Source organism: Leptonotus elevatus, chromosome 6 (genome assembly GCF_054856555.1).
Source record: "Leptonotus elevatus isolate MCC_2025b chromosome 6, RoL_Lele_1.0, whole genome shotgun sequence".
Lineage (NCBI taxonomy): Eukaryota > Metazoa > Chordata > Actinopteri > Syngnathiformes > Syngnathidae > Leptonotus > Leptonotus elevatus.
This window is the reverse complement of record NC_141244.1, coordinates 15,415,313-15,441,979: the sequence shown is the minus strand read 5'-3', so window position 1 is coordinate 15,441,979 and position 26,667 is coordinate 15,415,313. Positions and strand designations below refer to the sequence as shown.

General features: G+C 38.3%; 2 protein-coding genes across 4 annotated transcripts in view; one reads left to right on the top strand and one right to left on the bottom strand.

Annotated features, from left to right (window-relative positions):
• creb5b (cAMP responsive element binding protein 5b) overlaps positions 1-19,936 on the top strand; it is a 72,844-nt gene extending 52,908 nt beyond the window's left edge. For both annotated transcript variants that reach the window (XM_086077681.1, XM_086077680.1), the window contains exons 8-11: positions 10,196-10,561; positions 12,727-12,954; positions 13,909-14,017; positions 15,746-19,936. In XM_086077681.1, coding sequence (XP_085933807.1) covers positions 10,196-10,561; positions 12,727-12,954; positions 13,909-14,017; positions 15,746-15,900 — 858 coding nt within the window. In that variant the 3' untranslated portion in view covers positions 15,901-19,936. The remainder of the gene's footprint in view (positions 1-10,195; positions 10,562-12,726; positions 12,955-13,908; positions 14,018-15,745) is intronic.
• Positions 19,937-20,272: 336 nt separating this feature from the next.
• On the bottom strand, positions 20,273-26,191 carry cpvl (carboxypeptidase vitellogenic like). Of its 2 annotated transcripts, XM_086077464.1 has the most exons (14): positions 26,088-26,191; positions 25,789-25,970; positions 24,816-24,937; positions 24,229-24,346; positions 23,801-23,859; positions 23,648-23,727; positions 23,504-23,570; positions 22,984-23,106; positions 22,786-22,917; positions 22,607-22,705; positions 22,348-22,521; positions 20,972-21,154; positions 20,766-20,895; positions 20,273-20,687 (listed from the first exon to the last, which is right to left on the bottom strand). In XM_086077464.1, exons 1-13 carry the CDS (start codon positions 26,099-26,101, stop codon positions 20,797-20,799), a joined length of 1,452 nt encoding a protein of 483 aa, XP_085933590.1. In that variant the 5' UTR covers positions 26,102-26,191; the 3' UTR covers positions 20,273-20,687; positions 20,766-20,796. The 2 variants fall into 2 exon arrangements, with proteins under 2 accessions (XP_085933590.1, XP_085933589.1); XM_086077463.1 differs by having other exon boundaries at positions 20,274-20,895.
• Between the last annotated feature and the right edge of the window lie 476 nt (positions 26,192-26,667).

Below are 26,667 nucleotides of genomic sequence, written 5' to 3'. Positions count from 1 at the left end.
CAAACACTTTGGTGTTTCTTATTAACCCATTCACTGCCATAAATTCATAAAAAAAAGATTATTAAAAATTAGGGGCGAGAGGCGATTACATTTTTTTATTGTAATTAATCGCATGACTTCACTAGTCACGATTAATCACAAATTTTACATCTGTTCTAAATGTACAATAAAACAATTCTAGGTTTTCATACTCTTGTTAACAAAAGTGGGGGGGGGATGTTAAACTAATAGAAATAGTTCAAATTAATTAGTGACATTTATAGCCGATAATGGCAGTGAATGAGTTAATATTGTGACAGTAAGTTAAAAATGACTTGGGTTATTATTATATTGGGTAACGCAGTGCTTCTCCATTATTTTATTGTTGCCCCCCCCCCACCCCAGGAAGAAAAAAATATTTTGCGCCTCTCCAACTCTCCACCCTAACTACAATATACAATTATATATCATTTGTCTATAAAATTGTTGCAGATACCTCTGCAGAGGAGCTAATACTACTTGCACATTCTCTGACAAAGAGAGCATCACTGCCATCTACTGTAATGGATGTGCAATTACACTTTTTTTCTAGCAGAGCAAAAAAAAAAAAAAAAGAGTTCCCTGGGGTTACATGTGCAATATGCTGCACTTGGAATGCGATCTGATAGCTGTACAGTTTGTGTGTGTGTGTGTGTGTGTGGGGGGGGGGGGGGGGTTGATGTGTGGATGGGAGCGACTGTGTTGCATCTGCTCATCTTCGGATGACTCCATGTTGTTTTTGCCGTGCTGACGCGAAGGCCATTTGGTCACGGTCCAGGGCCTGTGAATGGGACGGGCTCGCCTGGGTAAACCAGCTGCCATCGCCCCATGGACGGGTCCACTGTCAATGAACCCAACGCACAGCCCCACCCAAAAGACCCCTGATACCAACCGTTGAACGAGTTATTCCCTGGACTGCACAATACACAACAGCACTGGACTGAACAATAAGACCTCACACACTAAAGAGGTGATTGGATTAAGACTGTTGGGTCAGAGATTTCACTCAGATTACATTCAAGTCAATATTGACGACTTTGGTCAATATCTGATCTCCTTGGACACCAGGAGATCTCATTTGGTCCCACTTTATTTTCCTTTTCTCCAATTTCTCTCCACAGAACAGAGATGAAATTTAATAAAAGCCTCCCTTTTGTGTTCCTTTTCTTTCAAAGGACAATGGCTTGCCTCGGTCTTTAACTGGCTATGAAAGCAATCTTATGATCCATGAAGACATTCTATATGTTAGTGTGTATTATTTTTTTTAATTTTAAACAAAGTTTTCAACTTTTGTCAGACACATTTATTTTTGGGCCTTCTGTTGAGTTTAGCGGTTGTAGCGGTGAGCCGAAAATGCTTGTTGAGAGCTCTGCTTTACATGAGCGGGAACAGACTGTAGTCACAACGTCATCCATTAAGTTGACAGGGCGGAGAAGCAGCTAAGAGTATGAGCGCATGCTTTGGATCACACTCCTCGGTTGGGTGTGCGTCTCGCCGTCCCCCGTTCGTCCGAGCGGCTGGCCTTGGCAAGACAGCCAGTTTGTGTCCAATCCGCCGCCAGAGGTGGGTTCAGTCCGACCCGGCTCTTATGCACTTGGCCCGGGACCCCGAGAGAGGGGGCGAGCTCTCCCATCAGACTGTCTGCCTCGCTGTTCCCTGAGGAAATCAGTTTAACAGTCCCCAGCTCTTGGCAAGCACGGGGAGAAAAAAAAAAAGGGGGTGGGGGGTGTATGAGAGAGAGGGGGTTGGAGGGTTAGTGCCTCTCTGGGCGACAGGGAAATCTAATAAAAGTGAACTAATGGGGGGTGTGGAGTTGAAGGGGACAGAGAGTGGGTTCTGCAGGCAGGCACGTAGCGGGTAGTGAGTGGATTTACATCCTCTTAGCGCTTGGCAAAAACTACACAGACACAGACCGCTGCTTTTAAATTGCAGATGTTCAACCATGTTTGGTTGGAAGTTCGGGGAAGAAATCCCACACAAAATATTGTCAGAGAATTTATGACAATGAAGGATGATGCAACAAATGATGCTCTTCACATCAAATGTGACCGCTGGAAGTTGTGCTGGCTGAATGGATCTGCGTCTGTTCTGTGGTTGACTTCCGAGTTGTTTGAATTCCAGAACAATTGTTCCCATAGGGAAATTGAATACAGTAATTCCAAGTTCAAACTGTTGCCATGAGTAATCCTTATTAGACGTATAGGCAATGTTTAACTTTTCCGTTAACGAAATTGAATAAAAACGAGAATTATTTTCTTTCTTTTTTTTTTTTTTACGAAAACTAACTCCGTTTTACGTTAATAAAACTCCAAAACTATAACTAACTGAAACTATATTTTACACTCATAAAATGAATTAAAACTAACTTTCATTTTTGTGAAAATGTCTTTAACTTTCGTCATTGTCAGTGAATTTATTACGTGAGCTTTTGGGGTTTATTTTAAATTTCTTTTATTTTGGTATTACTGTACAGCCGGCAAGAAGAAAAGAAGGTTGAACAGTTGTTTGGAAATTACAGCTTTCTCTATTTTTTTTTTATCTTGCACTAGACAACCACTCCAAATATAGTATATGGCAAAACTAAAACTAATACTAAAACAATTTTTTTTTAAATAAACTAAAACAAAGCATGCAAAAATACAAATTAATACATTTAAAAAAAGCAAAAAATATATATAAAAAAAAAACTAATGTAACTAACTGAATTTTAAAAAACACACTAATCAAAATAAAAACTCACTATAATGTATAATTTAAAACCATTATAACCCTGTTTATGAGTGACCCGACTTGTTCTTCGAGATACGAACCATTGCCTATCTTATTTATTTTGTCTTGACTTGCGAACAACAGTTGAAGTTATGACCCCTAAATGGTAGTATCTCAGGTGGTATTGAGAAAAAAAATCACAAGAAAAAAAATTATTTAGATGCTCATGTACTAAAGTCTCACATGGTCTGATGATTTGTTTGACCTTTGTGGCATGTTTTTCTGGAAAAAATAGTTTGAACTTTGAAATTGACTTTTTTTTGGACATTTCACGCTGAAGGTTCCGCTGTGTTTTTGTGACTAGCTACCTCCTAATGATGCAGTGATGTGATCCCTGGCTAAATCTCTGGGAGCTGTTGTGTGGCGCCAGAGGGCCACTTGTAGCCAAATAATACCCACTTCTACTTTTAAGGCGTATAAAATTGCTCACCTTGACCTCACTGGGCTTGATTTAGCCCTCCCGGCCTCAGTACCAGTTCTGCACTTCCTCCATCTCGGGTTAATAGATATGAAGTCATTTGTCGAGTGGAAGCCCCGGCGTGTTCTTCGAAGGCGCCCAGAGCACTCACAAGACATCACTCAAAGCACCCCTGTGTCAAAGAGGAAGTGGCCATTAATAAATAGCATTAATGGCCTATCACCTGCTCTCCCTGAAACCACATGAAAGAGAAAGGTCTAAAAAAGAGAAATTAGAGAGATCAGGGGGCAAAGGCCTGAGAGTAGACTTACTCCGTGGACAAAAGATGGCTGAATGTTCACGCGTAGTGTTAGTTTAATCTAGTTCAATAGAGATTTTGTCATTATCCAAAAATTTACCTTTTGGGATAAATTAAAGAAAAGCAAAATTAGATTATGCTTAATTTTTTGGGTTCATATATTCCCATTCAAAATCACCTTTATTGGCCAATTATAATAAAACAACCTTTTAGCAAACTGATCATTTGGCATGAATGTCATTAATGTGCATTTTGTGGCCTTCTGCTTCACTTTCATTTCTTTCCTTGTTTTAAACTCATTCACTCCCAGCCATTTTCACTGAAGCCACCCCCTTTGCTCCCGACTGGTTTACTGGATTTTGACTGATTTTGCAAGGCCCACAGAATGTTGTCTTCTATTGCTTTAAAAACATGGAACCTACCAAAAGAAAGATTAAAGTCTCTTCTTTCATCAGAAAAAAAAAGTATATTTCTATCTGTTTCCGTTTTGCAGCAATTAGCATTATAATATATCTACGTTTCATCATTATATCAACGATCTGTTTAAAACAGTGGGGGAAAGAGCTTTTTGCAACATGGCCCTGGTGCATCTCTTATACTCTGCTACCACCTGCTGGCCATTTATTTTATTTTATTAACTACCATTGCTTCAAGCATTCTATTCAGTTCAGAGGCTGCATCAAAGCATTCTGTATCCTCTAGCATAAAAAAATAAAAATTAACAAAAAGCGTATAAATACGTCTTTGGGAGCATGGTGGTATTTAAAATAGAACATATTTATACGTTTTTGGGAGCAAATGAGTTAAGTGCTCCAGTTCAACTTGTTATGGGAAAATTTGTAGCACCCTGTTGAATTTTGATGTACCGTACAGTTGTGCTTTGAGATAAGAGTGTAATTCAATGCTCATAACTAACAATCCTTGCTCAAATCATCTTTCCCAAGTGCAATGAATTAAATTAATCTGTAAGCTTCAGTAATATTAGTAAAAAAATAATAATAATGTTGTTCAGTTTGTTGTGTTTTCCTCACCGCCCCCCCCCCCCCCCCCCATCTCCCTACCCCCAAAAGAACCTGAATACATTCTGCACACTGAAGCCTACAGGCTCACACCTGTGCTTATTTAATGACTGTTTTCTGTGGCTGCCATGTAGAAATGGACAGTACTGTGTGTGTTATTAGAGTCAAATGCATGTGGCGGCTCAGTTGTGGCACTGAGAACAGTCTGGCAAAATGCAACCATGTGTGTTAGTAGGCATCAAGAAAGCTGATGAAGGTGTTTTAGAATGCTTATCATCACTTTGCTTGCGTCCTGTCGTTGCGCTACTGTGGTTGTGGATGCAAATATTGAAGTCACTTTCTGTTTGTTTCCACTTTTGGCTGAGCTGTAGTCATTTGTGAGATAACTGCACCTGTAATATCACGGTAAGGGCTTTCTTATTGAAACTCTTTTTCGAAAATTGGAATTTGCATGTAATTCTAGTCACACACAGAAATTGCAAAAGTGCTCAAGCTTTGTACTCAAATAAAAGTACCAATTCTAAATAAAAGTATTTTGTTGTAAGTTAAACAAAAGCTTTGTAAAATGGTCAAATGTTCTGCCTGTAATCTTTGTTGTAAATGTTGTTTTATTCATTATTCATTAATGAATTGGCTGATTAATTGGTTCGGAATCAATATTGGCCTAAAAAAGATCCTTATTGGTCGTGCCCTAGCTATTATAGCTAACATTGATGCTAGTTGTGTTAGCATTAAGCATGTGTAATTTGAGATGTTTTTGGTAAAATACTGAACGTGTAATTCTCTTAAATAAAGGGGAGATGAGTCGAGTTGTTTCAGGTTTAGACTTCATTTGGGAATAGTAATGATAAAGAATTGTTGTTCATTGTTGTTCTGTTGCATGTTGACAAGTTTGCTGCCTCCATTTAATGCTCTGATTTTAAATGCAGCGAGTAAAATTAAAAGCTGTCAAACTAAATAAATAACATAAGTAACACAGAAATACCAGGGGGGAAAATCAACCTAAGTACATGTAAAAAAAAAAAAAAATTTTAAATAATAATAATAATAGTTCTGCATCTTCACTTGCCACAACTGGTCACATACTGACACACAGATGGTAAAAGTTGTTTTGTTTTTTTAAGAATCTTTTCCTTGTTGATTTTGTTACTTTTTTTATTTTTTGGGGGCTTTTTTTTTTCTTCTATTGTGTGCTTCCATTGTGGCTTAGTGGTAGAGTGGCCGTTTCCCAACTCAGAAGTTGTGAGTTTAAACCCATGCCATTGTGACCACGTCGGAGTATCCTTGAGCAAGATACTGACCCCCCCCCTCCCCCAGTTCCGCCTAATGCTGCATCATCAGTAGGGGAGCGAGTAGTCGAATGTAAAGCGCTTTGAGCGCCTTGTGAGGTGGAAAAGTGCTGTACCAATGAAGTACCATTTATCGTTGCCTGTACTGTGCACTTTGGATTTATTTTATTAATGCAAAGTGTTTTGTAAATAAAATCTATTATTATTATTTTTTTATTTGTATTTTTTTAAATTTTCAAATTTTTATTTTATTTGTTATTTGTTATTTGTTATTTGTTATTTGTTATGTTTATTTTTATTTGTTATGTTTATTTTTATATTTTATTTTTATTTTTATTTTTATTTTTATTTTTATTTTTATTTTTATTTTTATTTTTATTTTTATTTTTATTTTTATTTTTATTTTTATTTTTATTTTTATTTTTTATATTTTATTATTATTATTATTATTATTATTATTATTATTATTATTATTATTATTATTATTATTATTATTATTATTATTATTATTATTATTATCATTATTATTATTATAGGTGCAGCAGCCTGTTACCCTGCCCATCACCTTGTTGTTGATTGGCCGTTTTAAAATCGAAAATAATGCACAGTTCTTTTAATCGTAGTTACCATTCAGTTTGTCACCATCACCACTCGGCGTCCGTGCAACTAAGTTTGACCGGCATCTGGATTTTGGTGGCTTGCTAATTGAATTACTGAACCGACTGCACCACACCGCCAGCTGGACTTCTATCAAACACACCGATAAAAAAGAGCTGCCGCAGTTGTGGGCTGATGGCGTGTTAGGAGGAGGCATCTGATCTCCCTTTCACTCTCTCACCACCTGCGTTCACCTTCTCTACGTCCTGCTATCATGGCGTCCATTGGCAAGCATCCCCCAGATGCGCATGATTGGCATTTTAGGTTATTTCTTGCGATAACCTGACTTGACTCTGAGACTTGCGCTTGTGTCTGATTGGTTTCCTCTTACAGGGGGCGGGGCTCACCTCCCTGGTGCTAAGTGACAAGTTGAAGGTTGAGGGAACGTGTTTTGTAAGGGCTGTCATCCTCAGAATTCATCCCGTGATAGGCGGACGATGTCCCCGTCGAACCAGCTCAACATGATGGATGTCTGTAAGCTTGATATGGTTTTGTGTTTTAGCTGCATGATCAATTTTGTCGTTGTTTGTGATTCTTCTTCACACTATTCCTTTCCATGTGTTACAAACTGTGGACAGCTGCAGGCCTGAGGCTGCACGCTGTGTGTTAGCGTGGCCTTTGTGGTATTTTAACCCCGGTGGTCACAACACCGAGGAGCTGTTCCCCCCTCTGAGAGTTGACCTGTTGCGGCTGCGGTCAAAACGGCTACCAGAGGCTGAATTTTAGGATGAAATTGGAATAGCGAAGGAAAAACAACATGAGTTCTGTGTGAGTATGTCAGGCATCTCTCATGTGACAAACTGAAACTATACTCAGTCGAAACAGGCTTGACGAGGTCATCGTTTCACAATCCTGGTTTCTCTCGAATACAGGATTTGGGGATTGTGAGAAAAGTTCTAAATCAAAGTCAGAAAAGAATGCAGTAGTGGACTTCTGGTAAAAAGCTTTCCAGCCGTGGATGGTGTGAGAGAGGAGAGGGCGAGCTGATGGTGAGCTCCGGTCGCGTCTAAGTATTGTGATCCGGACCAGCTGGATGACGTTCCCTGTGGGAATCATGAATGTAGAGGTTGTTAAAAGATATGGAGCCCTGGATGCTCCGTGGACTTACTGACAGCAGCTGGGAGGAAGGGGGAGGGGAGTTCACAGATGAAAAGTGTGGGATTCATGGCAGTAGCGTTCAAGTCTTTCACTTGCTTACTTTCATTTCAAAAATCATAAATCAAGCAAAATCCAAATGCATTTATTTATGCATCGCATTAGAGTAGTTTCCTATGCGCAATCGCTGAAAACCTTCTTGGCTATTCCGGCCACTTGTATATGTTTGTGTACTATCTTGTCTTCATGCCAAGCCTAGAAAAACAAACCTCTTGAGGAGAAGTCAAGCGGGTAAACACAAACAACACAAGAGTGAAGAGCGTCGAACCACCGCCTCAGTCACAGCTAAGTAGACCACACGCTTAAGGCAACAAACCTCCTGCTGGGTCAACAGTCTGAGACTCGCACCTTGCCAGAGAGCTCATCTCAAAAGCGGTCTCTCTCTCTCTCTCTCTCTCTCTCTCTCTCTCTCTCTCTCTCTCTCTCTCTCTCTCTCTCTCTCTCTCTCTCTCTCTCTCTCACACACGCACACACGCACACACAAAGAGGGAGGTTATTAGCAATATGAAGAGGCAAGATGTGGAATGGGCAATCAGGGAATGTAAAGCGGGAGAATGACAGGACTGAAGGGGAGACAGAGGACAGACTAAGTGCTTTGATTTGTTCCCCGCACGTATGGATTTATGGAGCTATTCATCATCTTATCTCGTCGGCGCATGGAGCCATCGTAACTGTTAGAAATCAGCCTGATAAAACATATCAGTTCCTATAAGCCTTTAATGATTGGCTTATGGAGAACGGTAGGTTTGGCATTTGACTAAATCCTTGATGACAATGGGTTAATTGAGCATTAAATCATCTGAATATATAGTTATTTTGAAGGTGGAACTAGTTGTCAGGTATGGAATGGAAATTATTGTTTTAATGTTGAGTCAAGGTCCGACTAACTTCACATTAAGCATGATATCAAACTAAAACACAAAAGTAGCTTAACTCATTTGCTCCCAAAAATTCATAAATACGTTCTATTTTAAATATTGGTATGCTCCCAAAGACGTATTTATATATTTTTTTGTTTTGTTTTTTTAATGCTAGAGCATACAGAAGTCTTTGATGCAGCCTCTGAACTGAAGAAAATGGTTGGCAGGTGGCAGCAGAGTATAAGAGATCAACCAGGGCCATGTTGCAAAAAGTGTTTTCCCCTTCTGGATATTCACAGATTTGTGAATAATGATTAAACTTAGCTATATTATAATGCTAATTGCTGTAAAATGGAAAAAGATAGAAATATTTTTTTTCCTGATGAAAGAATAGACTCTAATCTTTCTTCTAGTAGGTTCCATGTTTTTTTTATAGCAATAGAACACAATATTCTGTGGGCCTTGCAAAATCAGTCAAAATTCAGTAAAACAGGGGGTTGCTTCAGTGAAAATGGCTGGGAGTGAATAAATGTGCTAGCTCATGTTTAGAAACAAAAAGTAAGCATATTAATAACACGCTCTCGAACGTCCTGGAGGTAAAAAGAGTGTCAGATAAAGTGATGAGCCTCAAGCTAGGAACGGAAGGTGTGATGGTCAATGTTGTTAGTGGGTATGCGCCACAGGAAGGGTGCGAGCTGGAGGAGAAAGAGAACTTTTGTTTGGACGTTGGTGAAATGATGCAGATGTGACAGGCAGGAGGTCGAGAGGGTATTGCCAACCTCCCCGCAATATCATATCGTGAGGTTCATATCGAGATAAGATTGTATTGTGACATTTGGATATTGTTACATGCCTACCGGGCTGATATCTGGCCTTATTTCAAGGTATCAACTGCCATCTTGTGGCCGTTTATTGATCAGGAACTAGTCATTACAAATGAGAAGAATAGAATATTGCATCCATTTCATGCAATTTGATAAAAATATATTGGGATATATAGGTATCTCCTTAAAATTTAAATACATTTTTTTGGGTGGGGTGAGGGTGGGGGTGAATGTTTTATGTATCAAAAGTAACTTGACATTGGTATCGGTGACTACTTAAGAGTTGACAATTAAGTATTGGTAGTGGTATCGAACATCAATCTATCAAGACAGTTTCGAATGCTCCCCCATACTTTCTCACGTGGGTTAGTCCATGTTCTTACTATGCAATTGCAGATTTGGTTCAGGAAGAGTGTAGCAAAACAAACTTGCGTAACGCTTTTCACCACCAAGACAGATTAAAGCAGTCAAAAATGGTAAACAATATTAAATGTTGATTCATGTTTTTCTCAATGACAGTAAAAGCACTGAAGTGATTTACTTGTTAGCTAATGAAAAATCTTTAAGAAGGATTTGAATGACTTTAGCTCAAGAAATAGGGCAATTCTCTTAAATTCACTCAGCGATGATAGGTAAATACTACATTTATGTATTTTTTGCCAAGTTCTACTTTTTACTAAATAAGTTGGGATGTCTTCTTCTGGCCATAAAATTGTATAGATTGACTAAACAGTGCCCCCTTTGGTTTCAGTCAAGTACTACGTTCCATTTTGCTTCAATGGCTTTTAATTTACAGACAATTCCACAATGACCAATTTATAGACTAATCACTCATTCTGTTGATCCCTACTCCAAATATATGACATAAACCTCCTTCTTTGCACTCAGAGACTGAAGGCTGCACTTTCGCACCACCCTGGCACCATCGCCAACGGCAACATGAACTCCATGGGCCACATGATGGAGATGATGTCGTCGCGGCAGGAGCAAGCCAACCACCATCACATGCACTCGCACTCGCACTCGCACTCGCACTCGCACTCGCACCCGCACCCGCACCAGCACCAGCACCTCCAAGCACCTCCCCACGCGTACCAGCACCACGGTCACCACCACCACAACCAAGGCCACGGCCAGGGCGGCCACCATCACCCGCAGGGACACAACCCCCATCACAACTCCCACAATGCCCACCTCCACCCCGGGCACCCACACCAGACATCGCCGCACCCGCAGATGCACTCCGCTTCACAGGTAAGATTTCACTTTGGTACTTGCCAGCCATTTGTAGTACACTGCCACCTACTGCTTTGGAGTATTACAGTTTTGCAGTTTAGACAAGATCATAATAGTTTAGTTCCTTTCAGTTGTGTTACTGTTAATAAAATAAAAAAGTATCAAAAGCATTGACTTTTTGATTTTACGATCAATTTTACAGCATTAACATCTGATTTTGGAAGTATTGATTTCAATATTGATTCACATATCGTTAATGAACATAGAGAGCAAAAACCTCATCTACTGAGTTGTTTTTAAGTGGAAATTTGAGGTTAAGAAAAATGGTATTCTAACAACAAAGTATAGTATATAGCAAGGATTTTAGGGTAACTTCAATGCAGGACGGGGGCACAATTTTTCAACACTGCTCGTGGGGGGCCACATAAGGCCACACACTTCCCAGTGTAAGTGCAAATAAAACATGTCCGCCATCTAGTGGTGATTGGTGATATTACAGCTTAAAATTACATCCAACCCCTGCATATTTGCAGTTCAGGACCCGGGAAATCGCATATATGCGCATTTTTTTTCTTTTTTCAATATATAGTATAAGCTTTAATTCTATAGCGCTTTTCACAGACAGAGGTCACAAAACACTTCACAAAAAGAGGACAGCCTCGTACAAAGCAACATAAAATACAATGCCATAAAACAAAAAAACATTTATACTGTATATATAGACAAACGTATAAAATATTTGTATATACAGCATAAATATAAGAGCAATTAAGGCAAAAAATAAATAAACTACATAAAATAAAATACAATGAAATTTAGTCAAATGCAATAAAAATCTAAAAGTTCTAGAAAGCTTTTAAATTGTAAATAAAAAATATTTTTATATATTTTATATATATTTTTGATTTTTTTTAATATATATATATATATATATAGGTATATCTATTTTAATATATATAATTTTTGGGGTTGTTGACATTTTTTATGTGAAATGTTTCTTACTTGCATGTCGAAGTTGCCCATCCCTGCCCTGGTGTATAGTAATATTCAAATATTATTAAAAAGTAATATTACAAGCATAAATATGGGAACAGTCTTACAATAAGGACAGTCGTGCATTGTGTCAAAGCTTTTATTTTTGCTTCTATTCGTATAACGTTTTATCTCATAGAAAAATATTTTTCTTTTATTTTACTAAAATAGAATAAGCCTGCAATTAATACTGTGCATTCACATGTGAAAGCTATTTCTATCCCTCAAGGCACATTATGTTTTCACTCTTCTGTGTATTGCATACATTACTCCGCTTATACAACCAAATTACTTTTCACTTTTGTTTACAATCTGGCCTTTTTAAATATGTAATTGATATCATCTCTCTACTGTCAGGGAGCTTCTTGTCTTATTGTTAGTTCATGAAATGAATTTGAATGCTTGTAGGTTTGTTTTATGGAAACTTTGCTCCACAACCGTTGCAAGGACGGAACCATGGCTGACGCCTTCCTGCACATATATTTGCTTGTAGTATGCAAAAAAATGTCTCACCACATTAATAATAACTTGATTGAAGTCGCTTTGTCCTTGCATTGTCTGATGCCCTTTGCTATATTTGGATAACGTATCGTCACTGCATCGGTTGATACCAGCCACTGTGCGCTGCAAATGCGCCATTAATGTATTAAAATAACACTTTTGATGTATGCTTGGCCTGCATTAAAGCGGCTTGCGTTTTCCATACTTCTCATAAAAGTGGTAACGGTCCAAACTGCAAACAGTTGACCTTGCCAAGTATATGTCAAGATCTGCCCGTCCACGTACACTTGTTGTCTGCTGCTGTTAGTCTGAGTGGAAGTGGGTGGTGGAAAAGTGGCTGACACCTCTTTAACTAGGAAAGCAGCTTGGTGAATCAGCCCAGTCACTCACTCATTGAAGCAGATGTTGTTTTGAGGCCAGTTGGCACACTTAAAATAGCTTTGAGGGGAAATGTATGGACGCTTGTTTGTGTTTGGAGAGCAGCGGGGTGGCTGCTGCAGTCAGGTGTCTGGATGTTTTCCAGCTGTGTCACAAAGATTGCGTCTGTGGTTGCAAGTTGGCAGACGTAAACTGTCTCATTAGAGAGCCGGGTTATGATTAATACCCCCAACCCACCCACACCCTCACCTCCACCCCACTTCATGTTTCAGATGTCTCCTGCCACCCAGCACATGCAGCCGACGCAGACGCTTCATTCCCCGCCCCCAAGCGGCGGCCGGCGCAGGCGAGTAGTGGACGAAGATCCGGACGAACGTCGGCGGAAGTTTCTGGAACGGAATCGAGCGGCGGCGACGCGATGCAGACAAAAGAGGAAAGTGTGGGTGATGTCGTTAGAGAAGAAAGCGGAAGAACTCACGCAGACCAACATGCAGCTTCAGGTATCAACATCAAACAATAGCAAAATGTGTTATTTTACTTTCAAACTCATTTTTGTAATTTTACTAAGAATGTAGGATGCCGGCTGAGTTTTTTTTTGACATGCATCTACTTACACACGATTCATCTGATTCCCATCATTCTAATTTCAACATATTCCAAAAATTCACGCCATGAGGGCTAGTATTTTTCACGTTACAAATATTCATCGTTTTTCTGAAATTCAACATTTTTCACTTCATTCCAATGAGGCCCAATTTTCCCCAAAGGTTGTTTACAGCCATAAAGTCACATTTAATATTACACGTCTACGTTGTTCGAATTTGAAATTCATTCAATTCACCTTGTGAACAATTTTGCATATATGAAAAATCCCCAATTTTTCACCCCCTAAAAATTCTCATATGAGAACATATTCTATATTATTCACTCCTTCCTCAACATTACTTGACCGATTTAAACAATTAAAAAACTCCACCATGTTCAGATCATTCAAGCCATCTCAATTATTATTCCCATTCACAACATTCATTTTGAAAGCCCCAAAATTCAAATATTTACATATTCACCTCCAGTTTCTACATATAACGACTGATTCAAACCATTCCACATTCAACATATTCCGCTCATTTCCGGTCGTTGTATGCCATTCAAAATCATTCTTCATCATTCCACATGCTTCCATTTTTTTTCCTTCAGGCTTTCAGCCTCCATACACAACTTCTCCAGAAAGGGCAAATGTCTATTTTATAACAAAACAAAACACCAACCAAGCAAGCAGCTTGGTTTATTTTTTATTTTTCTTTAAGGTGTTAAAACTGTCAACAGCCTAATGTTTTACTCTCACAAATAAACAAACCAACCTATATTGCAACCCTTAAATATACTCATTAAACACAGTCTGTCAGCTGGCTTTTCTGCAGCTTAAATGATCATTCCTTTTGTTTTTATTACAGAATGAAGTGACGATGCTCAAGAGCGAGGTGACCCAGCTTAAGCAGCTCCTCCTCACACACAAAGACTGTCCCATCACCACTATGCAAAAAGAGTCCCAAGGTTACCTCAGTGAGTCACTCTTACGCACACACACACACAAACACACTTCATTGTTGATGGCACTGCTGTGGAGATGCTTTATTTAGTCAGAAACAAAAGAAGAAATCCCACATCTGAAAGCCGACGTGACAAATACGTCATGAGCTGCATTTTCTCTCCCAGCGTGACATCAAAGCCCCGCCCTTTGATATGGATACGAGACATAATTAGGATAGCGAGCCTCCCCTGTGTGCTTCCAGTGAGGAAAATCAGGCTCATATCCGTCCTGACTGAATGTTTCTTTTGTAAAGGAGAGAGCCTCCTCCCAGACTGGGCGAGACGTTCATCAACGATTCTTAAGTTGTGCGCACATGTCCACTTAAATGTGAGCATAAGTCAGCCGGTGTGTGTACAGAGACGAGTGATTCTATTTTCCATTTTTGTCTTATCTGTTCATGGGAGTCATTTGGGGTGATTATATATTGTTTGAAATCTATCTAAAGAAGATATGTGCAACCTGCAATATGTACAATTTGTCCACGAGAGCATTTGGTCCAGTCTGCAATGCCATTTTAATAGCAAATAAGCATTTCTTCAGAGTGGATTTCTAGTGAAAAAATAAAATAAGATAACGAGAGCGTTTGTAATTCATTGAATGCTAATAATTGCATTTGAATAAAATCATACATATCAGCAAAAAATGGCCATTTTGGAGGGAGGGATATTTGAATGTCTTTGTCTTACTTTGTAATTAGTTGTAATTTCTGATGGTATGATAATGGTGAGCAATTATATTGTGGTATTAAAATTGAACACGTTTTATTTTTAAATGAAATATTGAATATTTGGCCCAGAAGAATCCGTTCTTGTTATTATTTAATTATTCTTAGTAAGTCGCATTGTCCTAATTACTAAGTGAACTATTTTTAAAGCAGAACCGTGGGCTACTCATGTTGTCCTTGGGGCTAAATAGTACCTGCTGGCACAGTTATTATATATATTTTTAAGGGAGAAACCTTAACCACGGTAAACCGTCAAACCGGTCATGCCTAGTTGTAATGTGTCAATGTGTTAAAAGATTATGATGATGATGATGATGATGATGATGATGATGATGATGATGATGATGATGATGATGATGATGATGATGATGATGATGATGATAATAATAATAATAATAATAATACAATCGCCAAAAACGGCAGATTTTTGCTTATTTTAAAATAGCTAGTATGAAAAAATATATTTTAAGGATTTCTGCATAATTTGTAGCTCAGTCCAAAAATGACATCAGTTTCTTTGAATTGTCTTTATTTTTTAAAGATATCAATATTTCTGATTTTTGACAATTAATTGATTGATAATTAAAGTACTTTGACAGTTTATTAAATGTATTTTGGATGGTTACTAAAAGTAGTTATTGGACTTTGACATTTCCTGTTTTTGCGTTTACAACTCATTTTGCCTAATTTTCTGAATTTCTGTGATAATGATTGCCGTGTTTCACGCCTCATAAAATTTGTAGCATAAAGAGGAAATCAATGTTATAAACTTAAGTCTGATTAGCACTTTTTATAAGCGATAATTTTAGGCATCTCAATTTTGGGGGGAAAAATGGCATTTTCAGACTCACTCAAAATACCCGAAAACCGTTGAAACGTCCGACACCAAATGTGTGTAATATGTAATCGGCCAGATGATGAATCGGTCGGGCCCTAACCAGAAGCTGATTTACCATCCCCAGTCATGTGTCCGTAGGTCCAGAGAGCAGCCCAGCGGGAAGTCCATCTCCAGCTTGTACGCAGCAGCAGGTCATTCAGCACAACACCATCACCACCTCCACCACCACCATAGGGGGCAGCAGTGTGCACGGACAAGCCAACAGCCGAACAGACATTAACCCCATCCACTAGGGCAGCAGATAGACTGGACAGCCCTGGTGGCCGCCCCTCAACACCTCCCTTCACCCCAACACACCTCAGCTTTCTGAGGCTCTGCGGGTGCACACATCGCCCACCACCACCTTCCTAACCCCCTCCTATCAAGAAAAACCTCAAAGGCCTCCAAGGCTGTTCTTTTTACAGTAGCCATGGTATGTATTTTTATAGATCTTATTCCTTCCTTCCTATAATGTGTACAAGTTTGACGGTTTGTTGCCTTTTATTATTATTTTTTTTTTACATTTGCTTTTGTGAGGCAGCGTTGCTATCGATTTTTTATTATTTTTTTTCCCGGTGTAGCGGTACAAAATGGACAAAAGCGTTCATGTAACACGAGGGAAGAGACTGGAGGCTTTCATCTCTTAAACTTTCTCTATTTGACCCATGGACGTTTTCCTATGTGGGCACCTAACATGTTCTCACAACTATTTAGTAGAAAACTAGTGGACCCATTACCATATGATGCAATTCATTCCAGAGCAGTTAGTGACCTCCCAGTTTTGTTGGATTGGATACAAAATTCCATGTTCAAAATTGAGAGTCAGACTGTCACATCTTTGTACAACAAAAACTACTAAATTCTCGTGAGAACACGTTTGGACACTGCATCAAGTACATTTAGGTCCAGAAGTATTTCGGCAATGACATTCTTTTGATTTGTCTATAGACACTATTACAGTGGATATTAAAACAATCAATAAGTGATTGAATTGTAGACTTGAATTGATTATTTTCACAAAAATATGGTACATTGGTGCCTTGACTTATTAGTGACGCCGCTGTCGCGCCTTCTGTTTTCCCAGATAGGAGAAAAATTGATGAGCAATTAGTGTTAATATATTGAACTATTTAACAAAAAAAAAAAGAGGCTTCAAGATGGTTATTGTCACTCCCAGTTGCAGTTTATTATCAATCTGAAAATCTAAAATCTAAAACAAAGTTGTTGTTTTTTTTTGTAACCAACCATATAACTTTAGCCTCGTCTGCTAGCTTAATGCGAACCCACGATGCAATCACGATCTTCTTTGTTTATGTCTGTCAGTATTATACCGCCCCCTGGTGGCCAAGGGTGTGTGAGCCGATTAATGGCATTTCCACGCATTACAAATTGTAAGTCTTGGCCGTTATGAAGACAAAAGTTCAGATAGCAGGACGCTACATAAAATAGCTAATGCCATATTTTTATGAAATCTCTTGTTCCCATTCCATTGGTGTATAAAAAAGCAAAACAATCAACATTACTCTGTCATTGTTTAATTGTACTTTTGGACCTGAATGTAAATCTGCATGGTGCAATGGAAATAAATCCCCACTATGGGTTATAGCGGATCATCCTTTCCTTCCCTATCAGACTGTTAACATCATTGCTGCCAGTCTTAAGAAGAAATCGTATGAACTTCATCACGATGGTAATAGCATCTAGTGCTCAAGGGACGAGCAATACAGCGCAGTGTGGGTCATGATCAAATATGTCCGCCAAATATGTGAACACTGTGATAATAAGCGGCAAGGCAGCTTAAGAGTCCCAACAATCTCCTCCAGGACCACCCCAAGCTTTAACTCAAGGGCGGGGAACCCTTTTCCTATCAGTTTTTACAAAGTCCTCCGAGGGCCGTGATACATTTATGACAAAATATGATGCAACGATCAAGCAAATGTGTATTATTACATATTATGAGCACTTTTTTTATTTTTATAACAACTCCTCTGAGGGTTTTATTCATTTTTAGACTTGCATGGAAGGTCGGATCGAATCCGCGTATGGATAATAAAAGGGCATGCCCACGCAAGAAGACATCTCTGTAATCCATAACTGCTATGATTTTATATTTCTAAAAGAAGAGCAATTTATGCCAGTGATTTCCCAAATGTCACAATGTGCCTCGGTTATTTTGTTCTGGCAATCTTTTTGACTTCTATCTATTTCAACCTCATTATGCTATTGATAGTTTGGCCTCTTATTGGCTTTTGTCTGTGTTTTTCTTTTTTATTATCTTCATTAATCTTTCTCAGGCCTTTTTTTTTCTTTCTGTTTTGTACTCAATGGCGACATACTGTATGCTCTCCCTTCAGAGGAAACAGGAACTTTTCTTCCATTTTGTGACTAGGAATGTCAACGTGAGCACCCTAAAGCACTGTGTTGTACAGTACGGTCAGGCAGAGCTGTCTATGCACTTTGTCCTCTGCAGTGCCAGAGGGTCGAATAGCCATATTTGAAAAAATAAAATAAAATAAAATAAAAACTCCCCCCCCTCTTTTTTTTTTTTTTAATACACCAGCGAAAAACTTATTTAGCTTCAGCTATTGGGTCTCAGTTGAAGGAAGTTGACTTGTGAAGCAAAATTCTTCCGTTAACTATCTTGCCTCACGTCTTAACTTTTTTGCAGTAGTGAGTGCAGGAGAGAAGTTTCTCCTGAGAAAAGGGCTTTGTTTCTCCTTTCAAGTCTCACTTCTTGATGATTACACCAGCGGTTCTCAAACTGAGCTGCGGTCCGGGAGTTCTAGCTTGGGGGTTCGCAAAATAATTTGCAATAAATTATATACAGTAATTCAATAAAGATGGAGGACGGCACGCCAATAAAATAAATATAATAAAGCAATTACTCGTGACTAGCTTATCTTAGGGCCAATTACACTGGGGAACAATTTGAATTGTTTTTGTGTGTGTGTGTTTTTTTAGTATTAAAAAAAATTTTTTATCCACAGTTTAAGCAAAATTACAATGATTGTAATGTAGTAAGAATAACTTAATTGTTGTAAGATTGCAAATATTTTATCCCCAAAATACATCTTTGTTCTTGTAATAAAAAATAATAATAATAAAAGCAAAAGTCAACTCAAATTTTTTTTTTTTTTTTACCATAACATGTTTTCTGGAGCCCCACTAGTCTAAACACAGTATTTGGATTAATATTGCATTTGGTGGAATATGAATTAAGCAGCCAAGTCCAACCATTTTTATGCATCACCATTTTGCCACTCACTGTTGACTGAAAATTACTCAGGGTTTGGGTAACGAACAATCAGGGCTCAGCTGCAAAATTCACGTAACCAAACTCAGAAAACAGGTGAGCCATAATTGGTTGTTACCTGAGCAACTGTGATGTCATTTTCAGTCAACAGCAAATGGGCAAAATGGCCGCCATTTTTACAAAAAAAAAAAAAAGGTTATGACATTACAACTTTTTTCTGTGAAACTACTCATTTTTTTCTCATAGTATTATGATTTTAAAAAATATAATAAAATACTGTCAAATTCATATGAAAGTTTCCCTGGACCCACAAGGTTTGAGAATCCCTGGATTAGAGCGTTCCAAATCAAGCCCGTTTGCGATAACTCAACTGGAATCATTCGGAAGATGTCACTATGGGTGGGGAACCTTTCTAGTTTTAGTCGTCAGGGCAATGCAGTACTAAAAAAAAGTGTTCATTTTTATAGATTATGAGCATTTGTGGGCCTTTTAAAAAAATTAATTAAAAAGTTGTGTTTATTTGAAATTCCGTGGCAGGTTGTATCAAATGCTCTCTGGATGTTGGTTCCTCCACCCCTGCACTCAAATAACGTTCAGGAAGAAGAAAAAAAAAAGCTATCTGTGCTTTATATGCAAAGGAAAAAAATTACTTCAGTGTGACTGTTTGTGTAAAGAATAATTCTTATGCGTTAAAACTTGTCTAATTTTAAGTGTAAAACTATAAATATTGTACATAAGACCATGAATTTCTATAATCATGTACATGTAATGCAACTACCTTTCTTTTTGAAGGGAATACATGTGTGGCACATGTGTGTAAATAATGTTTGCATACAGCACTTGTTGCCTTTTGTCATACGTCGAGGCTCATTTCAGCGCTTAAAAACGTTGTTTATATGTCATGAACTGACCCTGAACCCTTGCCTGCATAACTTTGTACATTTTCTGTGTCCTCATGTCGGCTTGTTTTGTACAGATGTTCAACATTATCGCTGCAGTTACATTCAGAAAATAAAGCACTTGCTCTGCAACTTGCAGCTAAGAGACTTGCTTGAGTTGATTTCATAACTGGGTAAGTGGAAAAGTGCAAAACAAAATCATTCCAGTTGGTCTTTGTGACATAACTGCTCATCAATAGAGTCTAAAAAAATTTAATATTTTTTTAAATTGTATGCTCTAATACATTAAACCTCTATTTAACTTTCAGACGTAACAGTAATTGTGTAAAAATGAAACACAAGTAATGGGCATAATAATGTTTGTACTTATTTTATTACTTTTCTTGTATGTTTTCTGACATGTGGATTGTGAAATTTAATCAGATGCTGATTCCAAAAGCCGACTGGATGGTCGTCTAGGTGAATTGTTGAAAAAAATAAAAGCGCACACTGCCCCCTCTTGGTTATTATGGTTACTACACTTGGCATATCTCAAGACAATGCTTTTAACAGACTGTTTGATTATACACAAAACCATGCCCAGATATTACATACACAGCTGGTTTTTTTAAGTGACTTTTATTTTATGGCAATCCAAGTTGAAAACAGATTCTTTACATTTTGTGTTTGGAGGGAAATAAAAAAAAAAATCAATTCAATACTGTCATGCTGTCTTGAGTTTAAAAAAATATTAGCCACAGTCAAAAAGAATTTCAAACAATTCTATTTAAAATGATCAGTAAGAGTGATGTTTAAAAAAAACACTGCCAAAAACATGTTATTAGCAATACATATTAAAAGGCATTGTGTAAAATTCCTTTTTTAAGATGAAGTGATTGGAAATGAGAACCTAAAAAAAAAAACGCCATGTTTAAATGCAATGTTATGATTAGCAGCAATAATAAAAACAAGAACCTGATTTGCATACACTCATCAAAGTGGTTGATCATCTGTGCTCTTCATATCCAGCCCCGTGTTGACAAAAACCTGTCAATCATGTCAAAAGACCTCGCCGGCTGGTCGTAAGGCAAAATATGTCCGCCTCCTCTGATGATGACCTGCGTGATCAAAAAACACAATTTAAATCCATCTGTTTATGGAGTCGTTTTTAGTAGGAGTAGGTCATGAGCCCACCTGGTAGAACTCTCCCACTTGTCTGACATAACCGGCCACCTCCGTGTCCTCGGGCTGCAGTTTCCAAGGAAAGCGCGGGGCCGTCCTGTAGTCGTCCACTCCGGTCCAGTTGACGGTGGGCAGGAACCGCTCGGTCAAAGGAGCCGCCACGATCACGTCCAGCTGCCCGCTGTAGATCAACACCTGAGGATGACAGGGAAGTCAGGAGGGGGGGGGGCAAATAAATGTTGCCAACGGGAATCCTAACGATGAGCGCCAGAGACGGAAATCGACGTAAATTACATTTTATTAAAAAAATGGAAATAGTAAAGTCTTGTCCAGCTCTGGTTTGAGCATTAATCATTCACTGCCATTGACGTCTATAAACGTAAAAAAAAAAATTTGAACTATTTCTATTAGTTTAACATTTTCCCCACTTTTGTTAACAAGAGACATTTTTTAATAATCTTTTTTTGTTGTTGAAAAAAAAGAAAAGATTATTAAAAATTAGGGGCATCAGGCGATAAAAAAAATTTTTTTATTGTAATTAATTGCATGACTTCAATAGTTAACTCACGGTTAATGAAAAATGTTCTATCTGTTCTAAATGTACAATACATTTTTTCTAGGTTTTCATACTCTTGTTAACAAAAGTGGGAACAAATGTTAAACTAATAGAAATAGTTCAAATGAATTTTTAACGTCTATAGCCGTCAATGGCAGTGAATGAGTTAAAGGGGAGTCAAGTCAAGTTCATTTATATAGCACCTTATCATGTAAAGAAACAACTCAAAGTGCTTTACACACACACACACACATACACACAAAAAGCCATTTTTCTCCATCTCAGGGGGCGGCCATTTTGCCACTTCCTCTTGACTGACGATGGCATCCCAGCTGCTCAGGCAATGACCAATCACAGCTCACCTGTTTCCTGAAGCTGAGATGTGATTGGTTGTTACGTGAGACCTGAGCAACGGTGATGTCATTTTCACTCGACAGCAAGTAGCAAAATGGCCGCCTTCTGATATAGATGAAAACTGCTGGATTTTGCTGTTTATCTCATTTTCCACTAACGCAATATTACCCAGAATTACCGTATTTAGACTAGTGGGGCTTCATAGAACATATTATTGTTATTGTCTAGAAATTTTGAGGAGGTTGACTTCCCTTTTAACAAAAAAAAAACAACTAACAAACATGAATTATGGCCAGCAGATGGCAGCATTGGGCCTCTTGAACATAGCATCTCTAACAACTTGTGATAGCTCACAGTAGTTATTGTCACGTTATCTACTACGAGTGCCACAAAGAGAAAATATGAGAAAGACTATTTAAATTTAGGCCTTTATTATTATTATTATCATTATTTATGTTTATTATGTTGGAGTCCTCACCTTGTAGTTGTCCATGAGCACACCCAGCCAGGGTTTGATGCTCTTCATCACGTCCTGCTTCAGGTGCTTCTCCACCTGCGAGCCGTCATGGAATTCCAGGTTGCCCACGTGGATGGCGCGCCGCACCTCGGGGAGCGTGACGAACGTGGAAAAGTACTCCTGGTCTTCGGGTTCCTGACGTAAAACATACAACTGTATCTAAAAATGATGTATATATAAACAAAACTACTGTTTTGATGATGGGTCATTTTCTTTGTACCCGACATAACATGTAGTTGAAGTAATTTGTGCAGCCCGTTGCGTTCTGGAAGAAGGAAGGGTACGACGTCAGATCGCCATTCAGCAAGCTGTCGAAAACCTGACATGAGACAGGACAGAGGGATGATGTTAAAAATGCATCGACTTCATGTGCAGGTTCCAAATGACATGGTCGCGTACCTCAAAAGCCTCCACCCACTTCTTCTGCTGGATGAGCGCCACCCCCAAGTCGGTCTGCTTGTTGACGTACTGTTTCTGGCCTTCATCGATCATGCCCGTTTGGTATAGAAACTCCCCGTAGCCGCCCAGCATCTGAGCGACGTGACAACGTTACATTCCCGCGGACGACGTGCGACACTCGCGTCGACGGATACGCACCATTTCGGGGTCGCACAGGCCGTCGCCGATGGCCATGCCCTTGAAGTTGATTTTGACCTTGGCGGTGGGGTTGTTTTTATGGATGTAATAAGAGATGGCAGGAACGTACTTGCCTGCATACGACTGCAGAGACAACAATTTTAAAATATGATCATGTATTTTTTTAAATATTCCAGCCACTGATGAAAACAACATACTCCTAGAGCAGGCATTTGCGCAAAGCCAGGCTGCACTGGAACTAATCAACCTGAAAGCTTTATCCCGCTCAGAAGAATCCGCTGAATTAAGCTTTTGTTGATGCCGAGTACCTGCGCAGCCCTCCAGAGAGACTTTCCCTGTTTTGCGCAAATGCCTGCTCTAGGAGTTTGACATAACGTCAACTAAAACTGGAGTTAAAATAGGTCATAACTATACTATACATGTTTTAAAGCTTAAACAACAGCATGTATTCTCATAAACTGTCAATTACTGCCAGCAATTTTTTATTATTTTTTTTACTAAAGAAATTCCAAAGACTTGCCTCTCCAGTCGCATAGAAGGCATTGGACTGGTACTCGGGAAAGAGCTGGAAAAACTGTATCAAAGCACTTGGAAAGCAAGAGAATCCCCAAAATGAAGTCCAAGCAAATTCAAGTGATGTAATAAATGGAAGCAAGAGTTGCACCTGTACAGATCTCTGCCAACGTCATCCTGATTCTGAGCATAACCCCGGTCGTCGTCGGTGAAGCTGAAGCCTGTTCCCACCTGGAACAGAAAAACAAACCAAAGGCTATTTTAAATGTTCAATAAAGTGTACGCGTCGAAACACAATACTTACTGGATTGTCAATGTATAACACGGAATATTTCAAGGTCCAGGCATAATCCCGCAGGTTCACTGCAATGACACAAAAGTTATGAATTACAAATAAACAATAGCCTTTTTTTTTTATCATTTTCAATCAGACTTTAGTCAAATCGATTTTCTTAATTCAAATCAAATCGATTGAACATCCATTGGAAAAATATTCTAAAATTGACGTCTTATCTAGTTGTTCATTTACAGCACATACCAGTAAAAGTTATAACTCAGGCAACACACGTACTATAATCCTGATGATAAAAATCACATGCTGCTTGCGGACACCGGAATATAACATTCATGACATGAAGTTTGTTCACTGTCCTCTTCTAGTATTTGAAAATATATATTTGTATTGGATTTCTTTTTTTTTAAATCAAGCAAAGACGGTAGTCTTTTGCTTACCCGTCATGTTCTTGTAAACCACATAAGGTCCGTGTTCCACGAAGAGGCCGAACATGGAGGTCCCTCCAGGGCCCCCTTGCAGCCACAGCAGGACGGGGGCATTTTCGTTACGGGATGGCTGGAAGAGACACGCAAAAATAATGTCGTAGGATTTCAGCACCATCTTGTGGTTGCTGTATAGCAGGAATTCACGCCCTAAAATTATTATATTGTCATTTAACATCTTATTTTTAGCCATGCATACTTTTTTTTATCTGGTATTTGTTACATTTATTTACTATAGTGTTTCTCTATCTTAGATTTTTTTAGTACTCTTAGTTTTTATTTATTTACTTAGATACACTTTTTAGTATATGCTTTTATTCTATTTTTTTTATATATATACTTCAGTGTTTCCTCACTAGATGGCGTTTCTTCAATTCGCTCTGTGCCTTGCCTGTTGTTTTTTCTTCAGGGGATGGAAGGGAATCGATTGTTGTTTTTTGATTTTCATTGTGCTTGTTCTCTTTCTTTTTTTTTGTGTGTGTGAAGCACCTTGTGTTGCTTTTAAAATATGTAAATGTAAGTTTGTAGTGGTTTGACTTTACCATGAGTGCGGGGAAGAACCAGAAGAAGAGGTTACTGTTATATTCCTTGTTGACAGTGAGGTAGCCGGCATAACTCTTCACGTTTTTGCCAGGCAGCTCGCCAACGACACTCAATTTCCTGGCTGGAACAAACAAACAAACAAACAACAACATGAAGATTATTTAAGATCAGTCAGCAAATCTCAAGAACTGTTTAACACATTTCAGTAATTCCCCCAAAATTCCACAGTTTTTACAAGAACATTTTCAAATTGTACAAATATTTTACACACACACACACACACACACACACACACACACACACACTACTACATACATAACTCCTTCCACATTTGTTGACTGATTCAAACCTTTCCAACTTCAAAACATTAATCTTATTTAGGACCTCTTGGGAACTATTATTCACATTACCTTTATTCAGATGTTTTACATACTACTACCCTATTGCACAATACACTGTAATAACTGCCCCACGGTAATGTTAATATAGTTTTAAAATTATGGAAAATTGTTCTTGAAGTGAGTTTCTGTTGGTTGGTAGCTTTGCAATTAGTCAATGGTTTTATTTTCATTTTATAGGTATATGAAAATATACGTTATTGAAATCTTTGATTAGTCAACATCATTTTCAATAGGATACTTAAATATTAAAATATTTCTTAGCGGCAGCTCTACATTCAACAGTCCCGCTATATTGTTGTAGAGTATTTTTAATTGTTAAATAATTTAATTTATCACAAAAAAATGCTCAAAATTGAAAATTGACTACTCAAACGAGGTAATTGATGAACGAAACTGCTGTTAAAAAAAGTTATATATATATTTGGAGCCTTGAAGTGACCTTACCATTTCAATTATTTTGGAGGGGACTGCATTTACTTCCTTCCAAGTTTCACTTTCCACACTTCAAGAATTCAATTGATCCCCCAACATTTTACATTGTCGAGTTGAGTAACGACCGCTGCACATCTACCTTCGTCAATGGCTCCCTTCTCCAGGTAAGGAGTGAGAAAAAGAGGAGATCCGGGGTCCACGCCGTTGAGGCTGCTGACATTAAGTGACTTTCGGCAGAAAAAGAACGAGCATCTGCGTGCTTGGACTGGAACCAGAGCTGCCCACAGTAGTAACAGGAAACCCACTGTTTCCATCCACGCTCTGCAATTGTTTACAAGTCGGCACAAACGTTAGACGCGCTCACATTTCAACACGTATGTTGTTAACTGATTTTAATATATATATATATATATTATTTAATTATTTGTTCAAACTCACCTCATGATGTTCATGATTTTCAACAAACCAGTTCTTCAGTCATCTGAAAGTGGATTCACAGTCACATGATCAGCTCAAACGAAACCTCACGTGAGCAGTAAAGGACCACGTGATCAAAACCATTTTCAATTTTACCCTGAGCGCTTCCTTACAGGACTCCTACTCATATGATTTGACACAATATATACTTTTATTTGGACGGAACCGATTGGGAAAATAATCATGATACTGAATCCTTCATTTGAAATCGGTGAGTGTGGTGTTTTATATGGCCCACACGACACAGCAGTGTGTGTGGGGGGTGGGGGGTAGCTTATTGTTCAGTGTAAACTGGATACTGTACACTTTGAAGTGAAAGTGTACTGATGTCAAACTTGCGATTCTCATTAGCATTTTATTTAGTGTATAAATTAGGCCCTCCACAAATTACCAAACATTGATAATTATTGGAGGGGTCTACACTTATGTTGACATTTATGAGCATTTCTCTTTTTTTCCCATGGTTAATTAAAATGTTTCAGCTCATTTATCTCATTAAATAAATATTCCTTTAATATATTCAAAATATATTTTATGAAAT

What these genes read in the sequence shown, in the direction of transcription:
- cpvl (XM_086077464.1), bottom strand. An exon ending in GGTTCTTCCCCGCACTCATG is followed by an intron (nt 24,347 to 24,815) that starts GTAAAGTCAAAC and finishes TGTCTCTTCCAG; the next exon opens with CCATCCCGTAACGAAAATGC. An exon ending in GCCTGTGCGACCCCGAAATG is followed by an intron (nt 22,918 to 22,983) that starts GTGCGTATCCGT and finishes CACGTCGCTCAG; the next exon opens with ATGCTGGGCGGCTACGGGGA.